The sequence below is a fragment of the Phyllostomus discolor genome, chromosome 4 (genome assembly GCF_004126475.2).
Source record: "Phyllostomus discolor isolate MPI-MPIP mPhyDis1 chromosome 4, mPhyDis1.pri.v3, whole genome shotgun sequence".
NCBI classification, from domain to species: Eukaryota; Metazoa; Chordata; class Mammalia; order Chiroptera; family Phyllostomidae; genus Phyllostomus; species Phyllostomus discolor.
In genome coordinates this window covers 4,432,839-4,457,863 of record NC_040906.2, presented here as the reverse complement: position 1 = coordinate 4,457,863, position 25,025 = coordinate 4,432,839, and the positions used below count along the sequence as shown (strand labels likewise).

General features: G+C 54.2%; 1 protein-coding gene across 3 annotated transcripts in view; it reads left to right on the top strand.

Annotated features, from left to right (window-relative positions):
- Positions 1–23,831, top strand: part of EFHD1 (EF-hand domain family member D1) — a 40,598-nt gene extending 16,767 nt beyond the window's left edge. For all 3 annotated transcript variants that reach the window (XM_036022702.1, XM_028510480.2, XM_036022701.1), the window contains 3 exons: positions 7,398–7,545; positions 14,406–14,540; positions 22,553–23,831. In XM_036022702.1, coding sequence (XP_035878595.1) covers positions 7,432–7,545; positions 14,406–14,540; positions 22,553–22,687 — 384 coding nt within the window. In that variant the 5' untranslated portion in view covers positions 7,398–7,431 and the 3' untranslated portion in view covers positions 22,688–23,831. The remainder of the gene's footprint in view (positions 1–7,397; positions 7,546–14,405; positions 14,541–22,552) is intronic.
- The last annotated feature ends 1,194 nt before the right edge of the window (positions 23,832–25,025 follow it).

Here is a 25,025-nt window from a genome sequence, read left to right as displayed (position 1 = left end):
CCTAGTGGTGCTATATCCCTCAGGGGAGTGTTGGGGGCTTAAAGCAGTTACAGTTTGCGTGAAGAGCTTGGCTGGTGAGACTTTGTCCACACGTTTGCAAGACGGCAGCGCCAGTACGGTCTTGGCCACAGCGGAGTGACTCGGCACACGTGGGCCGTCTCGAGCAGGGTGCTCCCAGATGAAACTCGGCCTCGGCCACAGTCAGGGCTGAGCAGCGCGGCTCCCGGCATTTCTGCCAAAGGCTCCAGAGGTCGTTGTAAAAGGCGTAAGTCTCACAGTGACATCAGTGGTTTGTCTGTTCATTGGCGCGTCCAGGATGCCCTGTGCCCCCAGCCCCCCACCGAGTGGAGGGGCACGTGGTGTAAACTTGCATTCCCTGCACCCGTGGGAAGCCACGCTCCCGCTCGGGAGTTCCCAGGTTCGTCCTGGCCCCTCAGGAGCTGGCTTTGCTGCCTACCTCGGCGGCCACGCCTGCCCAGTGGGGTGAGGGACCACCACGTCACAGCCCTGTGGAGCTAAGGGAGGGGACCTAGCACAGGGCCTGGCCCGCGGCCAGCTCTCAATAAAACGATGACCGCAGGCAGCTGTCATTAATTCCTCGTGGGGCTTGTCAGGATGGAGAGGGACTAGTGTGCGAGACGCTGGGCTGTGGGCCACAGAGCAGGCCGGTGCTGGGTGTTGGCGCCTGGGCACTGTGAATCCTGCCGTGCATGCGCCCCTCACACATCTGCCGTCCCCAACGCTGTGAGAAGAGAGCGGAGCGAGCAGCGAGGTGGCACTGGGGGAGCTCTTCCTGCCTCTTAACAAACGCTGGCCCCGAAGGGAGGGACTACAGACAGACCCTCATAGAGGGTTTGAGTTCCCAGTCCCGGCTCCAGGGGGAGGGCTGCAGATGCCACCCAGGTGGCCGCTTTCTAGTCCTGCCAGGGCTTCCGGAGATGGCCCCTGGCCCGCGCCTCCAGCAGGGGCACGGGAAAGCTGCCTCTGCCGAGTCCCCAGGAGGGGAGGCGGTGGCTGGCTCGTGACCCCTCTCTCCCCTGTCTTTCTTGGCCTCGGAGATGTCCCCTCTTTGTGAGCACACCGTCTATTCCTGTGCCAAGCTGGTGGCTCCCCGCAGGACACCAACGGGGCCGCCCCAGCTGCAGCTGTGGCCCCTTTCCCTGTCTGCGATCTGCACCCCGGGGGTTCGCCTCTGCGTCCAGGCAGGAAACGGGTCCAGCCAAAGTGTCCTGCCCAGTGGAAGAAACAGCAACTCCTCTAACCTGTTCGCAGGCTTGGCCGAGGCCCTTTCTGACGTAGGCTGGGAGCGCGTGGCCGGCTGGAGGGCCTAAAGGACACGTCTCCCAAACTTTCCGGACTCCTCTCAGTCCGAAACCCAGAGCAGAAACACAAGAAGGAGCCCCTCCCCACACCCAGCCTCGATCCACAGCCCCTTTGTGCTGGGGCGGCCTTGTCCCTCCAGGGGAGGGGACAGGAACCCTGGTCCCCCTACCCGCCCCGCCCCCACGAAGACAGATTCCTGCCTTGTTCCTGGCCTTTCTTATCTCCATCCTCGCCCCAGTTTACCTCCTCTTCCTGGGCCCTCCCCGGTCTTTTCGCTTAAGCTTTGTGGCTGCGCCCTTCCTGCCTTCTCTTTCCTTCCTTTCTTCTGTGCGTTCAGACTGTCGCCCTCTCGTCACCCGTCACCCGTCACCCTCTCGGCGTCTGCCTGCTCCCCCCCCAGCCACCCCCCGCCCCGGGACTCCCAGCTTGAACGCGCCACCCTCCATCGCTCAGTCTCCTCCCGGGGCGCCGGGCAGAGTGTGGAGGATGTTTCATCCCAATTCCCGCACGGAGGCAGCTGTGGTGCTCGCTTAGCTGGCCGCCCTCCTGGCCTGGCCCAGAGACGTGTTTCCCAAAGTGTTCCCCGTGGAACCCCGGGGTGCCAGGCGCACCTCCTCGGGTGGAAATTCCCCAGACGCGCAGAACTGGGTGGTCAGGCGGGTCTGTGTGCCGTTTCTCTCCAGTTCGTCTCGGACACATGACCGCGTGGAAGGCTCTGGAAAGTTCCACACCGAAGGAGCCTGTTTACTTTGACTGAGACTGACTCCCTGTAACGGAGACTGTCCCTGCGGCCTGTTTGTAAGGGCTCGCCTTTCTCAGGTCTCCTTCTCGTTGCCTGGTTTTGCCAGAAGCTCTTCCTCGTGGCCGCTAGAGCTGTCCCCGTGCTGGCCAGCCTCTGGGAAGGCTCCCGGGACGTGGAAGTGCACGGTGTGAGCTGAAGACGGCTCTCTGCTTCCCGGGGCCCAGCACTCCTGGTTCCTCCCACTGTAATCCTGGTGGGGGTCTCAGAGGCCATTCACCTTCCCAGGTGCTCCCCACGGACCAGGCCCATGTCCCCCAGGGTGTGGGGTCAGCCCGGAGGGGAACAGCCTGTTGGGGGGTGCACTGAACCCCCTTTGTCCAGGACTCGGAACTTTTCATCCTTGCCGTCATGATTTCCCCCCGAGGGTTTTCGGGGTGCCCCCATGTTACAGAAGGCGGGGGGGGGGGGTGGTGCAAAGGCAATATACTATTACTGAAAGGAACCCCCTAGGTTCATTATGTCCGCCGCCTTATAGGAAAGACATCTCTCAATGCCAGAGATTCGTGAAAAGGAAATGTTTATTTAAGGCTGTACAGACTTAAAATAGGGACCTATTGTCTTTATCAAAATCCTCAAGTCCCTTAAAACAGCCACAAACACACACAGTCCTTCCTTCCCCCTTTGCCCAGTCTGGGGTACTGTATCTCAGGAAAGGAAATAGAAGTCTGTAGCTCAGGCAGCCCCCAGTTCTTCCCAGTACTCTGTGCTAGGCTGGGAGGCCTCCCTCGGTCCCCAGCACCATCAGCTGTGTCGCTGGGATCTCTGCTAAAGCTGGGTGGTTGTTCCCCCTTCTAAAGCTGCAGGGGTTCCCACTCTGCCAGAACCATATGGTTCCCCCCCCCAGGGCCAAGGGAGTCCCCACTCTGGCAAAGCTGTGTGGTCCTCTCTGCACAATGGCTGTAGGAGTCCCCACTCTGCCAAAACTGCATGGTTCTCCCTTCAATGGCTGCCGCATCTCGATCTAAATCCCCATACCAGTCTTCCTCTGCAGCCCCATTTCCGACTCCTCCTGCAATTGGCTACACTTGCCATCACTCCCATATCCTTCTGGCTTTACTCTGCTTTCATCGTGAGTCTGGGCAGGCATGGCCACATGGCCCCGTGGCGTGGAGCCAATCTTCTCCAAGCTCCCACGCAGGTGCAGGTGCTGTAACTTGGGAGCCTGCCTCCCAGTTACCTCTTGGTGGGGAAGTTACTTCCATCCCCCTGGTTCAGAGCCAGGGCCACAGCTATTTAACATATCTATGCAACCAGTTAAAGGCTATAGATATGTTAAATGACCACACCAGAGGTTAGCTGCAAGGCCGTTGCTATGCAAAACAGCTCTCAAAGGCCCTGCTCCATGTGTCCCTTCGCCCAACCCACATCTGTGGCGGGAAGGGGTGAGGACATCCTAATATTTCCTGGACACCTTGAGTTCTGGACCCCATTCCAAATCCCTATTTAGGCCTCCTCCCCCTTGGCTGCACCCTGTTACACCCACACTCCCTGCAGTCCCACAAATCCCCACCCGCCCTCACATGCACCCCCGACCTCTGTCCCTCAAACCTGCGCTGGAGAAGTGGGGTCAGGGGGCCTACTTCTGGGACCTTGCCTTTTTAAAAAAATGGCGATAAGGTCTACACTTTACTATCTCACCCACTTAGAAGTAAGTGTCCAGTTCACCGGCATTAGGTGCGTTCACGTCATCGTGCAGCCGTCACCACCTCCGTCTCCAGACGCTTTCATCCTGCGGAGCTGGGGCTCCGCTCACAGGAACCACGAAATAATAACGCCCCGCCCCCTCCCCTCCTTCTGCCCCCCACTGTTCCACTTTGTCTCTGTGAGTGTGACTCTTCCCCGGGCCTCGAGAGTCTGTCCACGTGCCAGAGTTTTCTCTCCTTCTAAAGCCGAATCACGTTCCGCTGTACGCACACACATTTTGTTTACCCATTCACCTGTCGGTGAGCACTTGGGTGGTTTTCCCTTTGGACTGTTGTGAAGAATGCCGCTGTGACCGCGTTCGAGGCCCTGCTTTCTTTTGCTCCTTTCGGAGTTGCACCCAGGAGTGGGGTTGCTGGGTAACACGGCGGCTCTGTGTTCAGGGCCACACATTCCTCCTTGTTCCGTGTTAGCCCTGGGCACTGCCAGCCTGCTGAGGTCTTTGGGGCCTGGCTTCTGCCCCAAGTTTGTGTCACCAGCCAGTTTGACAGCTGGCACCCTTCCTGGGTTGACCTACAGCTGCCAGCCCGTCCGCCCAATTGTACAGGCATCTACACCCGCTTATCTTTCCCTCAGAAGCCGGGGGCCTGGCTCACCCTGGCAGAGATAACGGGTCAGCCAAGGTCTTCTGTCGGACCAGCTCGAAAATCTCGCTTCCAACGCAAACGAGCGTAGGACCCAGCAATCCTGCTCTCAGATACACACCCGAGGGAAGTGAAGACGCCTGTCTACCCAGAAACGTGTGCGTGAGTGTGATCGCAGCGTCGTTCACAGCAACCAAAGGCGAAAACTACTCAGGTGTTTACTGACGGATGAATGGAGACATAAAATACAGCGTCTTTACACAGCAGGGCATTTGGGGGCAATGCATACAAAGGAATGCAGTGCTGGTTGATATGTGGGTGGGCCTTGGAAACAGGGTGCTGTGTGAAAGGGGCAGACACCGAAGGCCGCACATGGGACAGTTCCACTCACATGGAATGCCCAGAAGGGGCAAACACCGAGGAACAGAAAACAAACCAGCAGCCGCTGGGAGGTGGGGCTGGGGAGAGGAGCGTGGGGAATAACCGTACGGATTTCTTTTGGGGGTGGTGAAAATGTTCCGGAATTAAACAGTGAAGATGTTCCTGAATTAAACAGCGATGGTAGCTGCACATCCTTGTGAAGGTGCTAAAAACCACTGAATTGTGAAAATGAAACGAGTGAATTTCGTGCTCTGCATGTCATAGCGCAATAAAGCTGTCATTTTAAAAAGGAGTCAAGGCCAAGGAAATATGGCCCACCCCTGAATTGTTTTTAGGGAACGCTGGGCATCCTTGCTTCCTGTGTTAAGGGCTCACAAACCATCGTCGGTAGCACCGGGTCTGGCACTGGTCCCTCTGGGGTTCATACACTCCGCCCGCTCCCTGGAAACCCAGAAGCACCCTGCTTGTTTCCAGACCCCAGACCCCTGCGTCGTCCCTCAGGGCCCTCGGAGCTCGCCCAAAGGTCCAGGGGTCCCATCTGCCCCCTTCAGCCTCTTGCACGGTGCGTCTCCCCGGTGAGCAGGCCGTGCTAGTGAAAGCCACGGCAGCTGGGGCTAGAAAATGCCCTGTGGTGGGAGGTGACGCCACCAAGTGCCAGAGGAGGGCCGCCCGTGGGTGCTGTTGGAGAGCCGGGGAGGGAGGGGGCAGCTCCCCGAGCTCTGGCGTGTAGAGAGGCCACTGCAGAGAGTCAGGGGTGCGCGGGCGGTGTGTTCCGGGTGGGGGGCATGGCATCGGTCGGCCACGCTGGCTGCAATGGAGCACATTGGGGGGAATGGGCCTCATCTCCTGGCCGACCACGTGAGCCTCACTGCGCCACCAGCCCACAGAGACAGATTTCCAGTGCCTGCAGGGTGTATTTCCCCATGGGTGGTGGCACGGTTCCCAGCCGTGGTGGATGCCTATCGCTAGGTCGGGGGAAGGGTGAGATAGATAGTGAAGAAACTGGATTTGAGTATTTATTTAATTTTTTAAGCGGTAAAATACACGTGAAATTGACCATCTTGACTAGGAGCTGCACACTCACGTTCTTGGGCAGCCATCACCACCATCCGTCTCCTGAACACTCTTCTCCTCCCAGACTGAAGCTCTAGCTCACGGAACAGTAACTGCCCCCTCCCTCTCCCCCACTCCCTGGGAACCGCCTTCGACTTTCTGTCTCCGTGACTTCTAGATGCCTCCGTATATGGATCCGTAAATGGGATGGGGCAGGGTCCGTCTCCCATGCCCGGCTTATTTTAACCTTACCATCATGTTGTCAGGGCTCATCCATATCGTAGCGTGTATCAGGATTTCACTCCTTTTCATTGTGAATTACACTATAAATATGCCACATACCATCGAATGGATATGCCACATTCTGCTTACCCATTCATTCATCTGTGGACACGTGGGTTGTTTCCACCATTTGGCGATTTTGAACGGATTTGTTTTTTTAAAAGCGAGGGGTTCATACCCGAGCAACAAGGGAACTCTGGGTAGCAGGGAATCAGACGGACTGGAAGGAGGCCATGGAGTCTGTGAGGAAACGCTGTAACAACCCAAGTGCATGGAGAAGGGGGGTGGAGTGGTCAGGAGAAAGCAGGGGACAGAAGGGTAAAGAAGGTCCTGTTGGGCCACGACTGGTGTGGCTTAGTGGGTTGGGGGTCATCTGCAAACTAAAAGGTCGCCAGTTTGATTCCCCATCAGGGCACATGCCTGGGCTGCAGGGCCAGGTCCCCAGTTGGGGCATGCGAGAGGGATCCGATTGATGTTTCTCTCCCTCTCTTTCTCCCTCCCTTCCCCTCTCTCTAGAAAGAAAGGAAAAAAGAAAAGAAAGAAAAAGAGAAAAGAAAGAAAGAAAGACCTACTGTGCTGACCCAGACATTCAGGGGTAGAGGGCAGGGCTGGACCCCCACGTGGGGCGGCTGGGGCTGGAGGGGCCGCCAGCAAAGGCACTGTCTCTGTGGTTAAAACTTGGCCAAGAGGGCAGAGCCTCTCTGCTGTCACTCACACGGAAGTGACCATTCAGACCTGGAGACCGGGCGAGCGAGCCAGAGGGCAAAGCGTAAAGCCAGAGTGCAAGGGCCGGGCCTGAGTCACAGCCTCGCGCAGGGGCAGGAAGCAGGAGCAGGAGGCAGGAGGATGGGAGGAGGGGTTGGTGGGATGGCGGCGAGGAGCCCCAGGGGAGGCTCTGGTTGCTCCGTGTAAAGACAGTGGGTGCGTGGGGCGTGTTCCTGCAGCTCCTCTGGCTCCAGGAGGTTCAGTTGGTCTTTATTGACTGAAATGGGGGGGGGGGAGGTCAACAGGAATATTTCTCATCCTCAAGAAACTATGGCCCAGTATGGAGATGAGACGTGGAGACAAACATGCCGTACAAGACCTGCTCACAATCGCAGCGTGCAGAGCCCAAAGGTGTTTGGAGGAGAGGGGGTGGGTCCCGTCTGATGTGGCGGTCAGGATACTGCAAAGCAGGAGGTATTCGAGTCGTTTTTCAATCAGTGAGGCCAAAGACGCACTGTGTGGGAGAGTGGTCGTCCCTCATCCATGTCCTTCCTCTGACCCCGCAGGTACGACTCCGGCCGGGACGGCTTCATTGACCTGATGGAGCTGAAGCTGATGATGGAGAAGCTGGGGGCCCCACAGACCCACCTGGGCCTGAAGAGCATGATCAAGGAGGTGGACGAGGACTTCGACGGCAAGCTCAGCTTCCGTGAGGTACCTGTGACCCGCCATCCCGAGCCCTCGGGGGGAGTGTCCCCGAGAGGACCCTCAAATTTACAGTCCCCTGCTTGGAGTACAAGTGGCTTTGGCCTCTCTAGAGCACTGTTTGGATATTTAACCTACAGTTCTGTTTTTCTAAGTAATCGAAGGGGCTGGTGAACCTCAGCTCTGTGGGGGGGGAAGGCCCAGAAAGCAGACCGAAAGGTAGTGTGGGTCGGATAACCTCATTTAGGTCAAACCGTGTACGTGCTGAGAAATCTGGAAGGATGGTCCCTGAAGTATTCATAGTAGATATTTGTGGGTGCAAAGTTTTGGTGGTTTTATAATTTTATACTTTTTATATATGAAAACATTTCATTTTTATAGTAAGCATTTAAAAATAGTAAAAAAAACAAACCCAAACAACTAAACGCGGGGTCTTGCCCTGTGCCTGTGGACACCTCCTCCCCAGCAGTCCAAGAATAGGCCTTTTGGCCCGTGAGCCTCGAAACTGCAGGCAGAATTTTGCAAGTACAGATTTATCCCTGAGAGCGCGCCCGTAGATTCACACTTTTTCAGCCCATAGGATGCCCCACGGGTGCTAAGATCCTCTCTGTTTTGGGAGAAAAGTCTCAAGGCCAGGTGGTTTCTTCCACGGTGAGGAGGCAGCCCCAGAAGAAAGGGAAGGCCATGCCTTATGTGTCTGGGTTTTATCGAGCGGCCTCTAGATGCATCGGTGTGGCCAGTGATAGAATCAGTTGGGGACGATTTCCGGGCAGAGAGCACGGGGCACTGGCCCAGCCGCTGCGGTCTGCTCTCAGGAGTGTCTTGGCTGGCCCCTTAGGAGTGGAGCGTGGAGAGAACTGTCCTTCTTCCTGGCGTCTGCCCCTGGCTATTCCAGAAATAGTGCAGTGCTGGGGTCCTGTTTTCTGATGGCGAGACGTTGGCCAACTCCTGTCTTCCGTCCAGGCCAGACAGGGCTTTGGGGGCTCTTCCCGGGGGCTCTGCAGCTGGCCGGCAGCCACGAGTCCCTGCCCGGCTGCAGTGAAGCTGGCCTCGCCTCTCGCTGCTCACAGATCCCCTCCAGATTCCCCCGTCTCTTCCTCCCCTGAACGGGCAGACCTGGAGACCGTGGTCACGGAACACCTGTGTTGGGCGTGACCCTGGCGACTCGGATAATCCAGTCCAGGCTTCTCATTTCAGGGCCGGGGGCCAGAGGACCACAAAGGTCAGGCTGTCCCGGAATCAGGCCCCAGCTCAGGGCTGGGCCTGGGTTGCAGCCTCTGCACCACACGGCCTCCCGTTGTCACCCACTGAGGCCGCCTCCCCCACTGTCCCTCTGGCTCCCTCACCCATCGTTTGGTGCCTGCAGGTCCTGTGTGCTTGGGGCTGAGCCCTGGCTCTTTCCAGCCTGCAGGCCCCTGGGGCGTGGAAGGTAAAAGCTTTGGCGTTGGCGAAGCTTTGGAGGCAGCGCTGGGGAAGGAGCGTCTGTGGCAAAGCTGTGATCCCGGGAACAGAAACCGAGAGGGTGTTGAGAGGTCTGTGCAAGCCACCAGCTGAGCCAGCCGCTGTGTTTGACCCAAATCCCTCCCCTGCGTTTGACCCAAGGGTCCCCCATACATGTTCCTCCTGGAGTCCACGATGCTTGGTTAGCTTCCGGGAGCTGCTGGCTTGGCCGTTGCCCCCAGATGGTGGACAGCAGAGGCTCGGACAGCTCCAAGGGTTCTGTGGTGGGCCTTCAGCCCACCGGAAGAGCTCAGGGACATTCGCATTATTCAGAGCCCCGTGTGGTCCCACCTCCAGTATTGTGCTCAGTGGAGTAGGCACGTCCGCCAGCACCACGCTGTGCTCGTGTGATGGAAGGGCACTTGCACTCAGACCTCGGTCTCACACAGGCTGCCGGATTTCAGCACGTTGTTATCCTCCTGAGCCTCAGGTTTTCTGTCTTAAAGTGCGGATGCGAACAGCTTTCCCTCAGGACTGCTGGGAGGACCGAGTTCTCTTTCTGTGCCTGTGTCAGTTAGCACTCCTGGTTGTAAGTGATGGAAAGCGCATGCCAACTAATGTCAGTGTGAAAAATCAAGTAACTGTTGGCTCACATACCTGGGAGATGAGGAAGAAGAAATGCTTTAGGCACAAGAAATCCAGGGTCTTTCTCTGGCCATGTCCTGACATCTTGGCTGTGCTTTTCCTCTGTGTCCCCCCACCTTCCACACGTGGGGTTGTCGCAAGGCTTGCCTGATGGCCGACAGCAGCTCCAGGTTCAGTGCCCCGGGTTAGCAACCCCAGCAAAGAGAGGGCCTCTTTATCCCAGAGTCCATACCATCCCGGAGGAAGGCCTCCGATGGACCCTACTAGGGATGCACGCCCACCTCCTGGACCAATCAGTGCATTCAGGGGACTGTGATTGGCTAAGTCCAGGTCATGTGCTTCAGGGCATCGTGGTCAACAGCCCCATCATCATCATGTGGGATAGGGGTTGCCATGGAGACAAAATCGCTCACTTCTACAGTTCCTCTCTCACAACCTGGCACTTAGTAGGGGCTTCGTAAACGTCCCCTTTCTTTCTTCTTGGATTAATTCTACCAGGCGAGTCACACCCAAATAAAGCTTTTAATACAGAAGGTAGGTCTCCATTCAGTACCATTTTGCCGCTTTTCCCCAGCATGCAAGGAAATTGGGCTTTCCCTTAAGCCGTGTCTTTTCCCACTATGAAAACTACTGCGTGCACACTAGCGGCGTTTTAGGAAACGGTGTACGTGGAACCACGTAAAGTGATGACGCACCACAGTGTTTCACGGCCAGGGAATAGTTGTTGACAATGTGAAAAGTGTGGACAAAAGGAGATGACTGCACTGTACGTAAAACATGATTGTTTGCACTTATGGTGTGCGTGTGTGTGTGCACAGACAGGTAGAAGAAGTCGTGCAGGGGGACCGGCACTAGCAGCTCCACCTCCGTGGCTCTAGTAACGAGGAACCTGATTGCAGGCACCCTCACCTCGTTCAGACAGCAGAACCTTCACCCCCTGCTCCCTTCCTCTGGTGCCCCTCCCTAGTCCCATTACCTGCATCTCAGAGCAGAACTGCTCGGCCAGCCCTGCAGTGCTTTTGTGCAAAGGCTGGGCAATGGGTTGCCTGTCTACCGGGGAACGGTGGGTCCCGTTCCCACTTCCCACCGAAGTCTCCCTGAGGTGTGTGTCCTGGCAGCTCTGGCTCTGCTGGGCTGGCCGCTTGGCCACGGCTGGACCCCGGGCAAGTCCAGGTCAGCCGGCTCGGTGGGTGGCTGTTCCTGGAAGAAGAACTCGGTGTGGGGTGGCCGTTGCTACCACGTGGACCAGATGAGAGCTGGAGAGGGAACTTCACCACCCGTTGCGAGAGCATTTCCTCTCCCAAGGCCCGCCCTCTCCCAGGTGGCTGTGCCTGGGCCTTGGGTTTGTTCGGGACATCCTTTTATACAGCCACTGCCTCCTTTTTGCCGAAGCCAAGTTTGTTTCTGTTACTTACAACCTAAGGGCTCTAACTGATAATACGTGGGACATGTTCGCATCTCTAGTGAGAGCCATGAAATTAAACATTTCCTAAACGTACCAGAAGCATCTGATAGGTGGTTTCTGAAGTTGCTTGTAGCGTTGTCGGTTTTCGCCCTGTTTCTTTGTTTTCAGCTCCTCCATCGCTGCCCTCTCTTTGCTCATGGTCACGGCTAGGACACGTTCCAATCCCCCACAATGCCCCAGTCCCGGTGGACTATAAATAGGGAGACACGGCTGGGCAGTTGGAGAAATGATCACTCAAGGGTTGGTGATTGTAATAAAACAAAATGGGAATGGCTAGCATGCTTTGTGGAAGGCTGAACACGTTCAGGTTGAACTGGCTGGGGTGGCGGGCCCCGAAGTTTTAAAGTGACAGGCTCCCGCCGGTCACCTCTGCTGAGCTGGCAGAGTGAACGCAGGAGGCCAGGCCTGGGTCTGCTCTGGGGAAAGCTCCACGAGGGACCCCAGAAGCCGTTCTGTAAACACAGAGGAACATTGTCATCTCCACTATGAGTGTGACAGACCCCCCCCCCTCCCACAGTCGCCTGGGTTGTTGCTAGGCTGAGGGTTGTGGTCTCTCTTTCCTAGGCTGCCTTCCTGAGCCCTGGGGAATGACAAGTATGGAGAGTCGACCTGCTTTTGTGTTTGCCTTACAGAGCAACGCGGGGGGGGGGGGGGGTTGGGGGGCGGCTTCTGTAACTAAATGCTGGAAAGACAGGCAGGGCCCCAAGAGACGGAACTTCACCCCCTCCCTCCACATGAGGCTCCCGTTCACAGCACCGAGTCTTCTTTGCTGCTCCAGTCTCTTCTGTGACAGCCCGAGCACAGTGGCCCCCACGGCCCCTCGGGGGCCCGCCTCCTTCAGCAGCTCGTGTTCTTTGACTTTTCATAGCCAAAATATCTATGTGTTTACTTTTTTTAAAAGATTTTATTTATTTATTTTTAGAGAGGGAAGGGAAGGAGGGAGAGAGAGAGAGAGAGAAACATCCATGTGCGGTTGCTGGGGGTCATGGTCTGCAATCCAGGCATGTGCCCTGGCTGGGAATCGAACCTGGGACACTTTGGTTCCCAGCCCGCGCTCAATCCACTGAGCTACGCCAGCCAGGGCTGTGTTTACTTTTAAAAAATAGTTAAATACATTCCTTTTATACAAGGTGAGGCAAAAGCAGAAATGCAGTTACTCATAGGAAAAGTAACACAGTCGTCAATACCAGAGTAAACTATTTCACGTACTCACAACCGAAAACCCCCTTTTGTCCCGCCCTGTACCTGACCTTGAGTCTCCGACACAGAAAGTGAAACACCGAAGTGTCTTTATATTCAGCCTTGGATAGAGCCTGTGGCGCATATACCTTTAATATAAGCATGCTTAATGTTTTCCGAGACGCCTTTGGAGCCCGAGTGCTGGCTCCCACGGTCTGCAGCGAGTGGAGTCTCTCTCTGCCGGCCTCTAGTGAGAGAGCGGGCAGCTGCAGGTGGATGAACGTGGCACCGCTGCCCGCCCAGCCAGTGGCCTCCACAGCACAGGCCAACGCTGCGTGACCTTGAGCATCTTGCTTCATCCCTTTCTTTGCATCCGGCAATGCCCCCAGGGGAGCCGGAACCCCCCCACAGGAATTATAAAGAAAGCTTTGTGAGCAAGGTTTGGGAGGGGTTGGTTGGAGGCTGAGACTGGGAGTTAACGAAGCTCACTTCCCTCTGGAAATGAAGAGTCTTGGTGGTCAAAGATTCCCCCCCCCCCCCCCCCCCCCCCCCGCCTGTGGTGTCTGGAGAACTTGCTCAAGGTGTTTTACCTCCCACTCTGCTTTCGCTGGTTCACGTTCTTTTCTCCTGGGAAGCCGTTCTCTAGAGAAGGTGGTCATGAAGAAAACCCCAAACCCAGAAATCTCCCTGTTTTTAGGGAGCACCTGAAAACCTGGAGAAGCCTCTTTGTGTGTTGACTCGGAACACGTAATCCATACTCTTTCCAAGGAAAAAAGTAAATTCTAGAAGTTGGACAGCAGTTGTTGGACAAACAAATTCCCAAAAGTTCTTTCAAGGAAAGAAGCGAAAAGCCATACAGCTGACCTGGGGGAGGAAGATGAAGGGCTGGGAGGACCGGCCTTCTCGGCTGGGCCCATTTGCTCGTATTTAAATGTGTTCCGTGGAGGCCTCAGTGCCGGCTGGCTTTGAGGGTGAACTCATTCAGGTCACGCTTCGAGTCCGGAGGGAGAAGATGGATTGTTCGGTAATGATGTGGGGGTCACTAGCTAACCGTTGGGAGGGAAATAAGGTTAATGATCAACATCACATGACCGAGCAGAATAAATCTCGGAGATTAAATATTTACATGTTAAAAAAAAAGTCCTAAAAACAGTAGACAAAACCATAGGCAAATTGTTTCTATAACCTTGGTGGCGAGGAGGGTTTTTCTAAGTGTTGCACCGGTGAGAAAAAATAAGAAGACTGGTGGGTTTTACGTAAAAATTTTCGAAGTCAATAAGTACCATAAACAAAGGAAGAGAGACAGAGTTAAAGTACTTGAAACATATCCATAAAGATTTCAGGACCTGGCTGGCGTAGCTCAGTGGATTGAGCACGGGCTGCGAACCAAAGTGTCGCAGGTTCGATTCCCAGTCAGGGCACATGCCTGGGTTGCAGGCCACGACCTCCAGCAACCGCACATTGATGTTTCTCTCTCTCTCTCTCTCTCTCTCTCTCTGTCCCTTCTCTCTCCATAAATAAACTTTAAAAATCTTAAAAAAAAATAAAATCTTTAAAAAATTAAAAAAAGATTTCTTGGAAAACACTAAGAGGGGTAAACGATCTGATGGAAAATGGGACACAAACGGAAACTGGGAATGCTTGAAAATGTCAAACTATGAAATTATTTTGTTTAAAAAAATAGTACATACAGGTCCTGCTGGACTTTTTCCTCACGGCTATGAAGTAAGGCATTGCCAATGCTTCGCTTTGATAAATAACGTGTCTGAAAGGATTATGTGGGTTTTTTGGGAGAATAGATTCCCAGCAGTGGGAATCTGTTCCCACTGCCACCACTGTCTTGTGATTGACGGTCGGAAGGGTGAAAGCATGTCACTGTGGGTAAATGTTTCCAAAGGGCCCCCCCCCACAAGAATTTGAAGTAAAGTTTATACTCTCGTCCACCAGATATCCGGGCTCCCACTACCCTACATCCCCGTGAGAAAAGGGGCACGCGTGTATTTCTGACAGTGTGATAAGGAAAAAAATAATGGGCACACGCACACATCTCCACGCTTTTCTATAGGCCTGGCAGGAAGGATGCTAGTGGGGGCCGAGGGGACGGCTGTCGGTCTCTCAGCGGTGTGCCCTCTCCCCACAGTTCCTGCTCATATTCCACAAGGCCGCCGCGGGTGAGCTGCAGGAGGAAAGCGGGCTGCTGGCCCTGGCCAAGCTGTCCGAGATCGACGTGGCCCTGGAGGGCGTCAAAGGTGCCAAGGACTTCTTTGAAGCCAAGGTAGGTGGCTCCTTCCTGGGGTGGACAATTGCCCCCTCTCTCCACCCTGCCCAACGGGAGGCCCCAGGTAGCGACTGTCTCATCAGCTCCCTCAGGGCAAGCCCAGGTGTGACTCAGCGGAGGACAGTGTGTCTGTATGCGGTCTGCAGATTAAAGACCAAATGGGGAAACAGCCGAATGGTAGATGCATCGGACCCTGGTTTCAGATTCAAACGGGTTTGCTGGTACAATACTCCCCGACTGACTCTTTTTAAAAATATTTTTAAAACATCCTCACCCAAGCATATGTTTGTTGATTTTTGATGCAGGACAGAGCAGGGTGAGAGGGAGGGGAAGAGAGAGAAAAACATACATGTGAGAGAGAAATATCAGTCAGATGCCTCCAGTGAGTTTCCTGACCAGGGATTGAACCTGCAACCTAGATATGTGCCCAGACCGGGAGTTGAACCTGAGCCTTTTGGTGCATAGGACGACGCTCCAACCAACTGGGCCATGCAGCCGGGGCCCAGACCGACTCTTGCTCCAGACTCCCCTGGAGAACTCCCCCCGCCCCAAACCACAGCTGAGTTACTTGGACGGCCACCTCCGTGTCTGCATCTTACACGCCCGTGTGTAACCAAGTGAATGGCGGGGCCAGAGGAGGGAGCCTTGGCGCTTGCCCCAAATTTGCTCCCCAGACAGTGGCTGGGCGTCGGGGCGGAGTCTGCAGGGAATGGTCTTGGGTCTCTTCTGGGTGCCTCTGCTCATTCTCGAGTTCACCCCCCTCCCCAGCATCTGTGGAGAGCCCACCCCTTGCTGGGCGCTGCCACCTTTGCCCCTGCGGAGCCCACCTGCAGACAGAGAGATCAGGAGAGCCCTCCCAGCCCCCTGTCCACCACAGCACTGGGGTGCAGTGGGTGAGGCTGCCTGGTTTCAGACGGTTTTACCCGTCTGTGCCTCAGTTTCCTCATCTGTACAATGGGGGTGATGATGGGTTGTCATGAAGATTACGTGAGATCGCATCTACAGAAAGTGTTGCGCCAGTACCTGGCTCACCGTGAGCATCCCACGGGTGATGGGAGATGGGACTCCCTCCCACTCCCGCAGGGCCCGGCCTCTTGTGTGGTTTTGGGTTAGTCCCGTAGTCTGCCCAGAGACGAAGTATCCCGGTGACACCTTCCAACCCGCTCGGGCCCCTGAGCCCGACTCTTGTCTCACTTCTCCGTGACAGCGCTCGGGGAAGCAGCCCGTCATCGTTGTGCCAACACGAAAGCTGAGTCACGGACCCCCGAGGCCCGAATTCCTGCCCCCCCCCGTCCTCCGACAGCTCCAGGGGCAGCTGGCCACTCGCTGTGTCTCCAACTTGTGCGGCCAGCCCTGGCGGGGGGTTGGCCTTCCCTTCGTGAGGCTCCATCGACTAACCCGGTTCCCCCGGCCATGCCAGCACCACGTCAGCTCAGGAGACACGGGGGCGGCAGACAAGACTCTGGCCCCCTCCCCCCAGAACGCACACGCAGGCTAGTGAGGACCGCACACTGTCAGCCTGGATGCAGGGAGTAGGGAGGAGGCGGGGGCGCCTTGGGGTGGGACGGGTCCTTCCCAGTCCTTGATGTCTTGTGATGCCTGGGGCAGGGGCCCGGGACGGGGACCCAGCCTAGCAGGACGCCGTTCCCGGCTCCCTGCCACAGCACCTCGTGCCCGGAGCTTTGGTCAAAGGCGTGCGAGGTCTCCGGGAGCGTCTCATCTGGGCAGTCAGACCTTTTATAAACCTGTTCCAGTCCCTTCTCCAGCCTCATCCGCCCCTGTGCACGTTTCTTCAAACCCTGCCGTGCTTCTCACGGTGGGGCCCCAGGGCCGGCTGCCGCCCCTGCCTGGGAGGCCCCATCCACACGCCTCTTCCTAGAAAATGCGACTCAGCCTCTAGGGCCCTCGGTGGAGGGTTGCCTCCTCCCGGCTGCTTCCCCCGGTTCTGCCGGTCAGGAAAGTCTGTCCTCTCCCGCGAGCCTCTGTCAGGAGTGGAAGTGCTATTACGGTTTGTTCAAGGCTTCTTGGACACTTTTGGTAAGGGTGTAAAGCGACCTGACTCCCTGGAGAGTGGCTGGGGGCTAGCGGTTCACATTTCCCACACTTCGCCTCCGGAGGTCTGCCCCAGGAGTAGCCTCTGGAGGCGCTTTCGCGCTGATGCACGTGGCGGGGGCAGAGACAAGGGTTTTGTGCGGCTCTGTTGGTGACAGAGAAAAACTGGAAGCGATGGAAACTTCCAGCACCAGGGAGTTGAATCCATCTGTTACACCCCCGTATTTGCACACCCCAACAGACACGTGTGTGCATGGACAGATGTCCAACATGAATTAAGCAAAAACTGTTGGAGGCCCTGTTTTGTGAATATTAAAGACACCCTGGGTGATTATACACCAAAGGATGAATCATACATACACATGTCTGAGGGACCTTTAAAATATGTTTCTAATGTCTGATCGTTGTGTAGGTTACTTTTATAACCAGGAGAAGAGATGAAAAGAAACACAATGAAAAAAAATGTGAACTTGTTAGGTTTATATGTCTGCTTCCCCACCGAGACTCAAAGACAGAGTAGGTGTGTTATCTTCGTAATTACAGTGCCTGGCGTGTAATGGCCCTCAATAAACATTTGTGTGAATGACAAACAGAAAGAGTCTCCCTTGAGTTTGGGAGAGGGCCGTGAGGGAGCTGACGTTTGCAACAGATGTCCAGAGATGAATGGGGACTCACCTTGTAATCAAGGCAGGGAAGGCGTTCCTTCCTGCCCGGAGAGCCGTGGGAACCGCGGCAGAGGCAAAGGCTCCAGGGCACGGAGGCAAGGAGTGTGTGGAGGCTGGCCCTTGTCCACACTGGACACAACTGGACACAACTGGACGGGGAGTTCTGGCCTTCCGCAGCCTGCTGACCACCAGAACCATCTGCAGGCCAGCCTCCCAGGTCCCTCTCAGGTCTACCGAGTGTGTCTCCAGGGTGGAGCCTAGGAAACGTGGACTCGAATGAGCTCCGCAGGTGGCTCCGTGCAGAGCCAGGCCTGGAAAGCACACCGGCAGGAGCAGGTGCAGGTGCAGGGTTGGGCAGGGGGAGCCCTAGGAGGGGTTTGAGCAGGGTGCTGATGTGGTCAGCGGTGGGCACTACGGGGACCCGATTGTGGAGAAGGAAGGGATCAGAGGTACAAGGAAACCCTGGAGAAGGTGCAATTCTGGAGGACAGGGGCATTCTTAAGAAGAGATTAACTCAGCTGAGGCCAGACCGCAGGCCTTGGGACTCGCGAGTGGGTCAGTGGAGAGTTCTGAGAGGCCGGGCTGACTGTGGAGGGCAGGTCGCAGCAGGGTGAGAGGTGAGCGGGACCTGGGAGGAAGAGCCCCGGTGGCTGACGCTTCTCTGTGGAAGGTCGGCAGAGGCGGCTCGGACAGAGTGGGGGTGGCAGGGAAGAACTTTGGCGTGGTGTTTTCAGCCTACACGTGATCGATGTGGGCGTGTTTTTGGTTACAGAGGAGGGTCCAGGGAGGAGGGAACATGAAAACGGTGTCAGCCCATCACCCGTTAGGATTTCCACCTGGCAGACAGGATGCTGTCGCATCAGGAAAGAGGTGGGCTTTTGTGGTGGAGAAGAGGAGGGTCCCAAGCGAAGGAGTTGCAAGGGCCCCTGACCCTCCGCCGGCCAGGCTGGGAACCGGTGGGCAGGCGGGTGGTTCACGAACCGTGGGTGTGGCCGATGGGCCAGACCCCCTCCCTGCTGAGCCCTCCGGAGGGAGGTGGTGGTGTCTCACTTCGCAGACCAGGAAACTGAGGCTGAGATAGTTGTTTGTTGGTAAATGTTTAGCATTTGGCTCTCTGACCAAATGCCTAAGTTAATTACAAATTTTACAGATATAAAGAACCCGTAGTGCACCGTTTAAAAATGTAAAATACTCATATACACCACTCTGATGGCCAGTTCCCCGTAGCCTGCTGGTTCTCAGAGAACGGCTCCTCGCCCTCTGCTAGACCTTTGTGCCTGCAGCCAGCCTGTGGCGACAACCGACGAAACAATGGCGTTCCCACGGGGCCTCGGCTGATACTGTGTGCAAGTCGGTTTATAAGAAACAAGGGAAAGGGCCCATCTCAGAACTTCACTCGCTCCTCAGCGACGTGACCAACTTCTTGGCTGAATTTGATCATAGTTTTCAAATACTGGCAGAACATTCTCTCCATTTTTGTGGGGGAGCTATCCATAACATAAAGGCTACAGACGACTACCCGTTTTTAAAATTTAATATGCATTTTTAACACTTCCCCATTGCTTTCTTAAGAAAAGATTGTCTGGACAGTCAACGAAGCGATAAACCAAGCCCTGACCCAAAGCACTAGGCAGTTTCCCGTGTGGATGCTCCCGTGAGCGCCACCTGCAGGGCGCCTGCAGGGCGGGTCCGAGAACATTGCCAGTAGCCCATGTCCTTGAGGGTTCCCACCCTAGAGACAGAACACCGGCGACGACCTCAGAAGCACAGCTCACAGTAAAATGTTGTACAAGAGCCAAGAAGCAACGACGTTTTTAGTATTTATTACCTTTTGCTTTTAATATAATTTATTGTAAATTCCTATGATTTTATTTTTAATAATGGCTGTCATTCACAACCAGCCCATAAAATTCCCGAGAATCGAACCATCGGCTTGCCGGCTGGAGCCAATTGTCCCAGCACGTGTCTGGGCCCCGAGACGCGGGGCCCTGCCCAGGGTCTCGCACCCTGCCCACCCTGAGGCACAGGGAGAGGGAAGAAGGATAAAACTTGTGGGGGAGGAGTCCAGAGAGGAGGGGCTGCATTTCTCTGCGTTTGCTAAATGGGGTGTGGCGGGGGGGGGGGGGGGGGGGGGGGGGCTGCTGAGAGTGGCAGGTCCGGGGGAGTGTTGTGGGGAAAGATGCCGGAGAGGCCCAGCCCTATCGCAAGCCCCGCCCAAACCGGAAATCTTCCCCTCCCAGTGGATCCAGACACCATCCTTGAGAGACTTCTAAAGACAGACCGTGTTTTCAGCCTGTGGCAGGAACTGACCAAATCAGTGACCCACCCACCCAGGGTGGGGCCCAGCGGGATGGGCAGAGAAGTGAGTGAGTGAGGGCCGAAGTGCAGGTCCTGGGAATTCAAGGTACCGTGATAGGTGTTGCTCAAAGATTGGCCAGGTGTCCATGCCAGGCTGGAACATAAACCCAGGTGAGGCCGTGCACCCGGGACCAGGAGCTCAAACCTGGGACAGGGGGTTCTGCATGCATTGCACCCTGGGCGGGCCGGGTAAATAGCGAACTCCAACTCGGCCCTGTTGCCATCCATGGTCAAGGAAGAGCAGGCAAGGAGGAGAGGGGCAAGGGCTAGAGGAGGGGGGCTGGCGGCGCGAAGTTGCAGCCAGATGGTGAGAAGCGTTGAGCAGGTCCTGAGCTGATGTCTGGGGACCTGGACGTAGGGAGCCGGCGGTGTGAACCTGGGTGCCAGAGGGGAGAAGTTGGGGAGCCAGGGCAGAGGCTCAGGGACCTCAGAAATTCCTGGGAAATTTGGAAAATACAATTTCCCGGTCTGATTCCGAAAAGGCAAACACACAACATGCCCTGGTAATGTTTTCAGAGTTACCTGTCTTCAGAAGCAGACCCCAGTGGAGTGCAGAGGGAATGTAGGAAAAGGGACACAAGGATTTCTCACTGCGTTGCGGAGGTCTGCATTGGGCTACAAAGAACGTAACGGAGTGGAGATCTGAGTGGACTCAATAGTGTGGCAGGAAATGGTAGCTCTCCGCAGCAGCACTGCGGACAAGTGGATCAGAGACCGGACTAGTGAGACGCCCAGCCCAGAGCAGCCAGGGATGGGGAAACCAGAGGAACTGAGAGATGGTGGATACCGCACCAGGGCAGTTAAAGATGAGAGATCGTGATCCGTCAATTTAAGATCGTAAAAAAAAAAAAAAAACTTAACGAAGGGGATGCTTTTCTACACATTTAAGACAATAAGTAGAAAATGTGATGAATTATAAAGACATTGAAAAAGATGACATATCACCTTTCCTCTCGGAAGCCAGCGTGATTCCAATAACAAAATCAAAAATAGCAGATCAGAAATTTTTTTCTATCAACCAAGTAAATATTGCTGTATCTGAAAACATTAAGAAATGGAATGCAAGGATAACATTTGAAATTTATGTTGAGACTGCAGGGATAACTTTTCAAATGTTGATGTCACAGGTGAAGCGAGTGAGAAAAATGTGATCATTTCAGGCAGGTGTCTCAGAGACATTTGGTGAAGTTCAACATTCACATAACACACGTTACAATAAAACAACATTCTTCTTCAACACAATAGAAGAGTATTTACTTTCCTTATAAATGTCAGGGCATCCTGTAAAGCGGTAATATTAAATCATGAAGTACAGGCACAGGAAATACACAAACCAGTTAGTAGGACAGGACAGACAATAATAAAAACAGGTCTCTCCTTCATGTGGGAATTGGATACATGAAAATATAATTTTCAAATGGGTGGAAAATAATGGGTTTTAAGACAACTGACTATCCACTTGGGAAAATGAAGCAAAGCCTGCACTAAATAGTTCCTCCCTGAAACAAGTTGCAGGTGAGTTCGACAGCTGACGGTGTGAACAGAACTGTGGAAGTGTGAGGACAGCCCCGGCCGGTGCGGCTCCGTTGGTTGGCTGGACGTCATCCCACAACGGGAAAGGCCTTGGGTTTGGTTCTCGGTCCTGGCTCACGCCTGGGGTCCAGGTTTGGTCCAGGCTGGGCGCAGACAAGAGGCAACCGATCTATGTTTCTCTCTCACATGGATGTTTCTCTCCCTTGCTCCCCGTAACCTCTCTTAACAACAACAACACAAAGTCTGTCCTCGGGGGAGGATGAAAAAAACTATGAAGGGAAAATACAGAAAAATGGGTTTAGAACCTTGGGGGTCTAGAAGATCCTCTTACACATGACAAAAATCCAAAAACCAGAAAGGAAATGCCTGGAAAATGGATGGCATCAAAATGTACGAATATTTGTATGGCTGAAGCTACCTTGAAGTTAAGAGACAAAAAAACTGGGAGAAAGTAACTGAAAAATGTAATAAGGGATTCGTACCTAAGTTATGTAAGGTAGAACAACAGCTGAATAGAAAAATGGGCGAAGGATACAAATGAGTAATTCACCAAAGAGGAAATAAAAGGTGCCAATTTTTCTTTTTGCCTATCAGATTGGCAAGTAGGGAAAAGGTTAATTATAAGCATCCTCAGCCAGGCTGCGGGGGAAGTGAGACCTGGTGTTCCTGCTGGTGGGAGAGTAAATGGGAACAGCTGCTTGGCAGAGCGGTTTAGCAGCCCTAATTAAATGAGGTGCACGCCCACTGTGTTTGCAGAGTTTACCAAATTGATGAGACACACAGAGAAAAAAAAATCAGTTCTAGAATAGAGGGTTTTAAGAGGAATTTATCGGCTTTGGTATCATTGAAGATAATACTTTTTTACATGGCACCAAATCCCATTCACAAAAACCAACCACCACTACCACCACAACAACAACAACAAAAAAACGTGAAATATTTGGAAGTTAAGTTTAGGATGGTCTGCTTAGAGAAAAACTGAAAATGTTAGTGGGTGCCATAAAAACCGCGCTGAACAAACACGGAGGCATTCAGGGGAAACTTAAAGTGAAGAAACCCCTTTGCCACAGGGGGTGGCTGCAGTCCCAACCAAAACCCCAGCAGGGAGGTAATTTTGTTGCTGTTGTCCCTAGAGCTGAACAATGCTGTTGTGAAATGAAGGAGGGGAAAGTAGAAGTGGGTGACAGGTGGGGATGTTGAACAGCAGTATCCTGGAAAAGGCGAGACGCGTGGGAACGTGGGAAGACCGACCCACGACAGCAGATAAAGCGATGGCGTCCTGGCTGCTACCAGGCAAAACCCGGGGAGACCGCCGCGAAGGAGCGGTTGCTGGGGGCTCCGTCTCCGCGGTTCCCTTCCTCCGTCTCACTCTGTCGGCCGCTTTCGGCCCTTTCCCTGCAGGTCTACGCCCTGTCCTCCGCCAGTAAATTCGAAGCTGAGCTGAGAGCCGAGCAGGAGGAGCGCAAGCGGGAGGAGGAGAAGAGGAGACTCCGCCGGGCAGCCTTCCGGGAGCTCAAGGCCGCGTTCAGCGCGTAGTCGGGAGACCTGGACCTCCGTCCACAGCTGTGCCTCGCGGATGCCCCGGGGAGAGCTGGCCGGGCATCCTCACCTCAACTGACCCCTCGCCCCGACCCCAACCAGCCTCCACACCCCGTCCAACGAACTCCTTAGCCTCATTGGGGCAGCAGGGGGCGCTCTCACCCCCGGGTGGTAGTCCCTCCCGGAGGGTCCTGGCCCAGCCAGCGGCTCTCCTTGCCTCTCTCTCTCCCGCCCACCTTCCTCTACCCTTCTCTACTCGGCCACGTGTACCTTTTCTTTGCTCCTTTACCGTCCACATCAAAGAGTGGAAATTGATGGTACTGATACCTCTTTCTTGGGTGGTCCTTACAGGAGACAGTCCTTGGGGGCTGTGAGGTTAATGCTGCCCATTTTCTCGGGAAATGCTCTCTCCTGCCCTCTGTTTCCCATCCTGCCACCCCGTTCTCCTTCTCAGCCGGATTCTGCCCACCGCCTTTGCATCTTCGCGGTCCTTGATGGTGGTCAGGCGTAAGGCAGGCCAGGCTGGACCAGTGCCTGTCCCCTCTCCAGCGGGGGCGTGGCATGCTACAGAGATGACACAAAATAGGGGAAAAGATAAGTTCTGTTCCTTCCCATCACCCTTCCGCTGTCCCCTAGCACTCCCCCCGCCCCAGGACCACCCTCCTCACCCCCTTCACTCACGTCGCCCCATTTCAGCCCTTTCCCTACTCTCAAATGCTGTGCTTCTTCCCTGTAATAGTGAAGGAATAGTCAGAAGTCATATTAATGAGTAGAAGGATTCCTGTTAACGCTGACTCTATGCAAATTGTATTACAGCAGACCCCTGACATTCCCGGGTGACAAACCTAGAGCCTTTTAAAGTCCCAAAGGTCATGTCCATCCATCCCCACCGTGGAGAAAATGTCTGAGATTGGCTGCAAGGCGGCGAAGCTGTTCTTACCTCCAGCACACATTTTTATATGTTGTGAGCTCTTGGGATCACACACAAATGCCAGGGGTTTGTTGCCTTTTTAAAAAATAATTCCTAGTGTCGTATTTATTCTCTGGTGCAACTGCTGTCTTTACAATTAAGAGAACGTCTGCATTTTTACCTTGTAGCGATTCCTTTTTAAATAAACTGTGCACATAGACTTTGGCATCACATCCTCGTGCTTCTAGTCTTCTTTCAGGGCCACGTCCAGCCCAGGCTCCTGTTGGCCGCTGAGTCCCTGGTAACAGAGGGTTGGTTTTCACTCCAGGGTGTCTGAGAACGGAGGTTGTCTGTCAGCTGCTGTTCCCTGTCCCCTCATCGAGGATTCTTTTGGCTGCAGGTGAAACCTGTTGCTTACTTTCTCTTGCTTTCTAAACACTTGAAACTCTGATGAGGGCCAGGGACCCCTCCTTCCCAGGTATAATTCCAGAGTATCTGGGGGACCCCTGTCCTCAGAAAACACCCTGGGTTCCCCAGTGAGGATCGTTTCTGTTTCTGCATAAACCCGAGACGTATTGAATCCTTCCAGGTCGGGTCACCCTCTAACCTCCTTACCAGAGATGGTGGACGTGAAAAAGGAATCGAGAGACTTACTGTGTGATCTGGTGATTATGCGCGTTGGTGTTTATCCTAATGAACTGAGGACCTTTGTCCACATGAAAATCCTGCACATGAATGTTCATAAGCAACTTTATTCATAATTGCCAAAACTTGGAAATTACCCATTCACCGACGGAAGATGCAAGATGCAAGATCTTCCATCGGTGAATGGGTAAACAGACTGTGACATCCACGCAATGGAGTATTAGTTTTGTGATGAAAGAAATATTATTCAATAACCAGAAGAAATGAGCTATCAAGTCAGAAAATGCTGTGGAGGAAACGAATGCATTTCACTAAGTGAAAGAAGCCAGTCTGGAAAGGTTGTGTCTGTGTGATTCTAACTATGTGACATCCTGGGAAAAGCAAACCTACGAAGACAGTAAAAAGATCGGCGGTTGCAGGGAGCGAGCGGGGCAGGATGAATAGGTGCAACACGGAGAATTTCAGGTAACGAAACTGTGTGTGCCATGGTAGAGACACTCATTATAAAGTTGTCAAAAACCATAGAATGCACAACACCAGGAGTGAATCCTTACGTAAACTACCAGCTTTAGTTGATAATAATGGATCAATATGGGCACATCGATTGTTGCGAGTGTACCACAGAAATGCAACATGTTAAAAATGGGAAAAAACTGGAGGGGCAGTGGGGAGAGAGGTTTATGGAAACTTGGTATTCCCTGCTAAATTCTCCTTTAAACCTAAAACTGCTCTTAAACAATAAAGTCTATTTAAAAAAGAAGAAGAAGAAAGGGAGGAGTG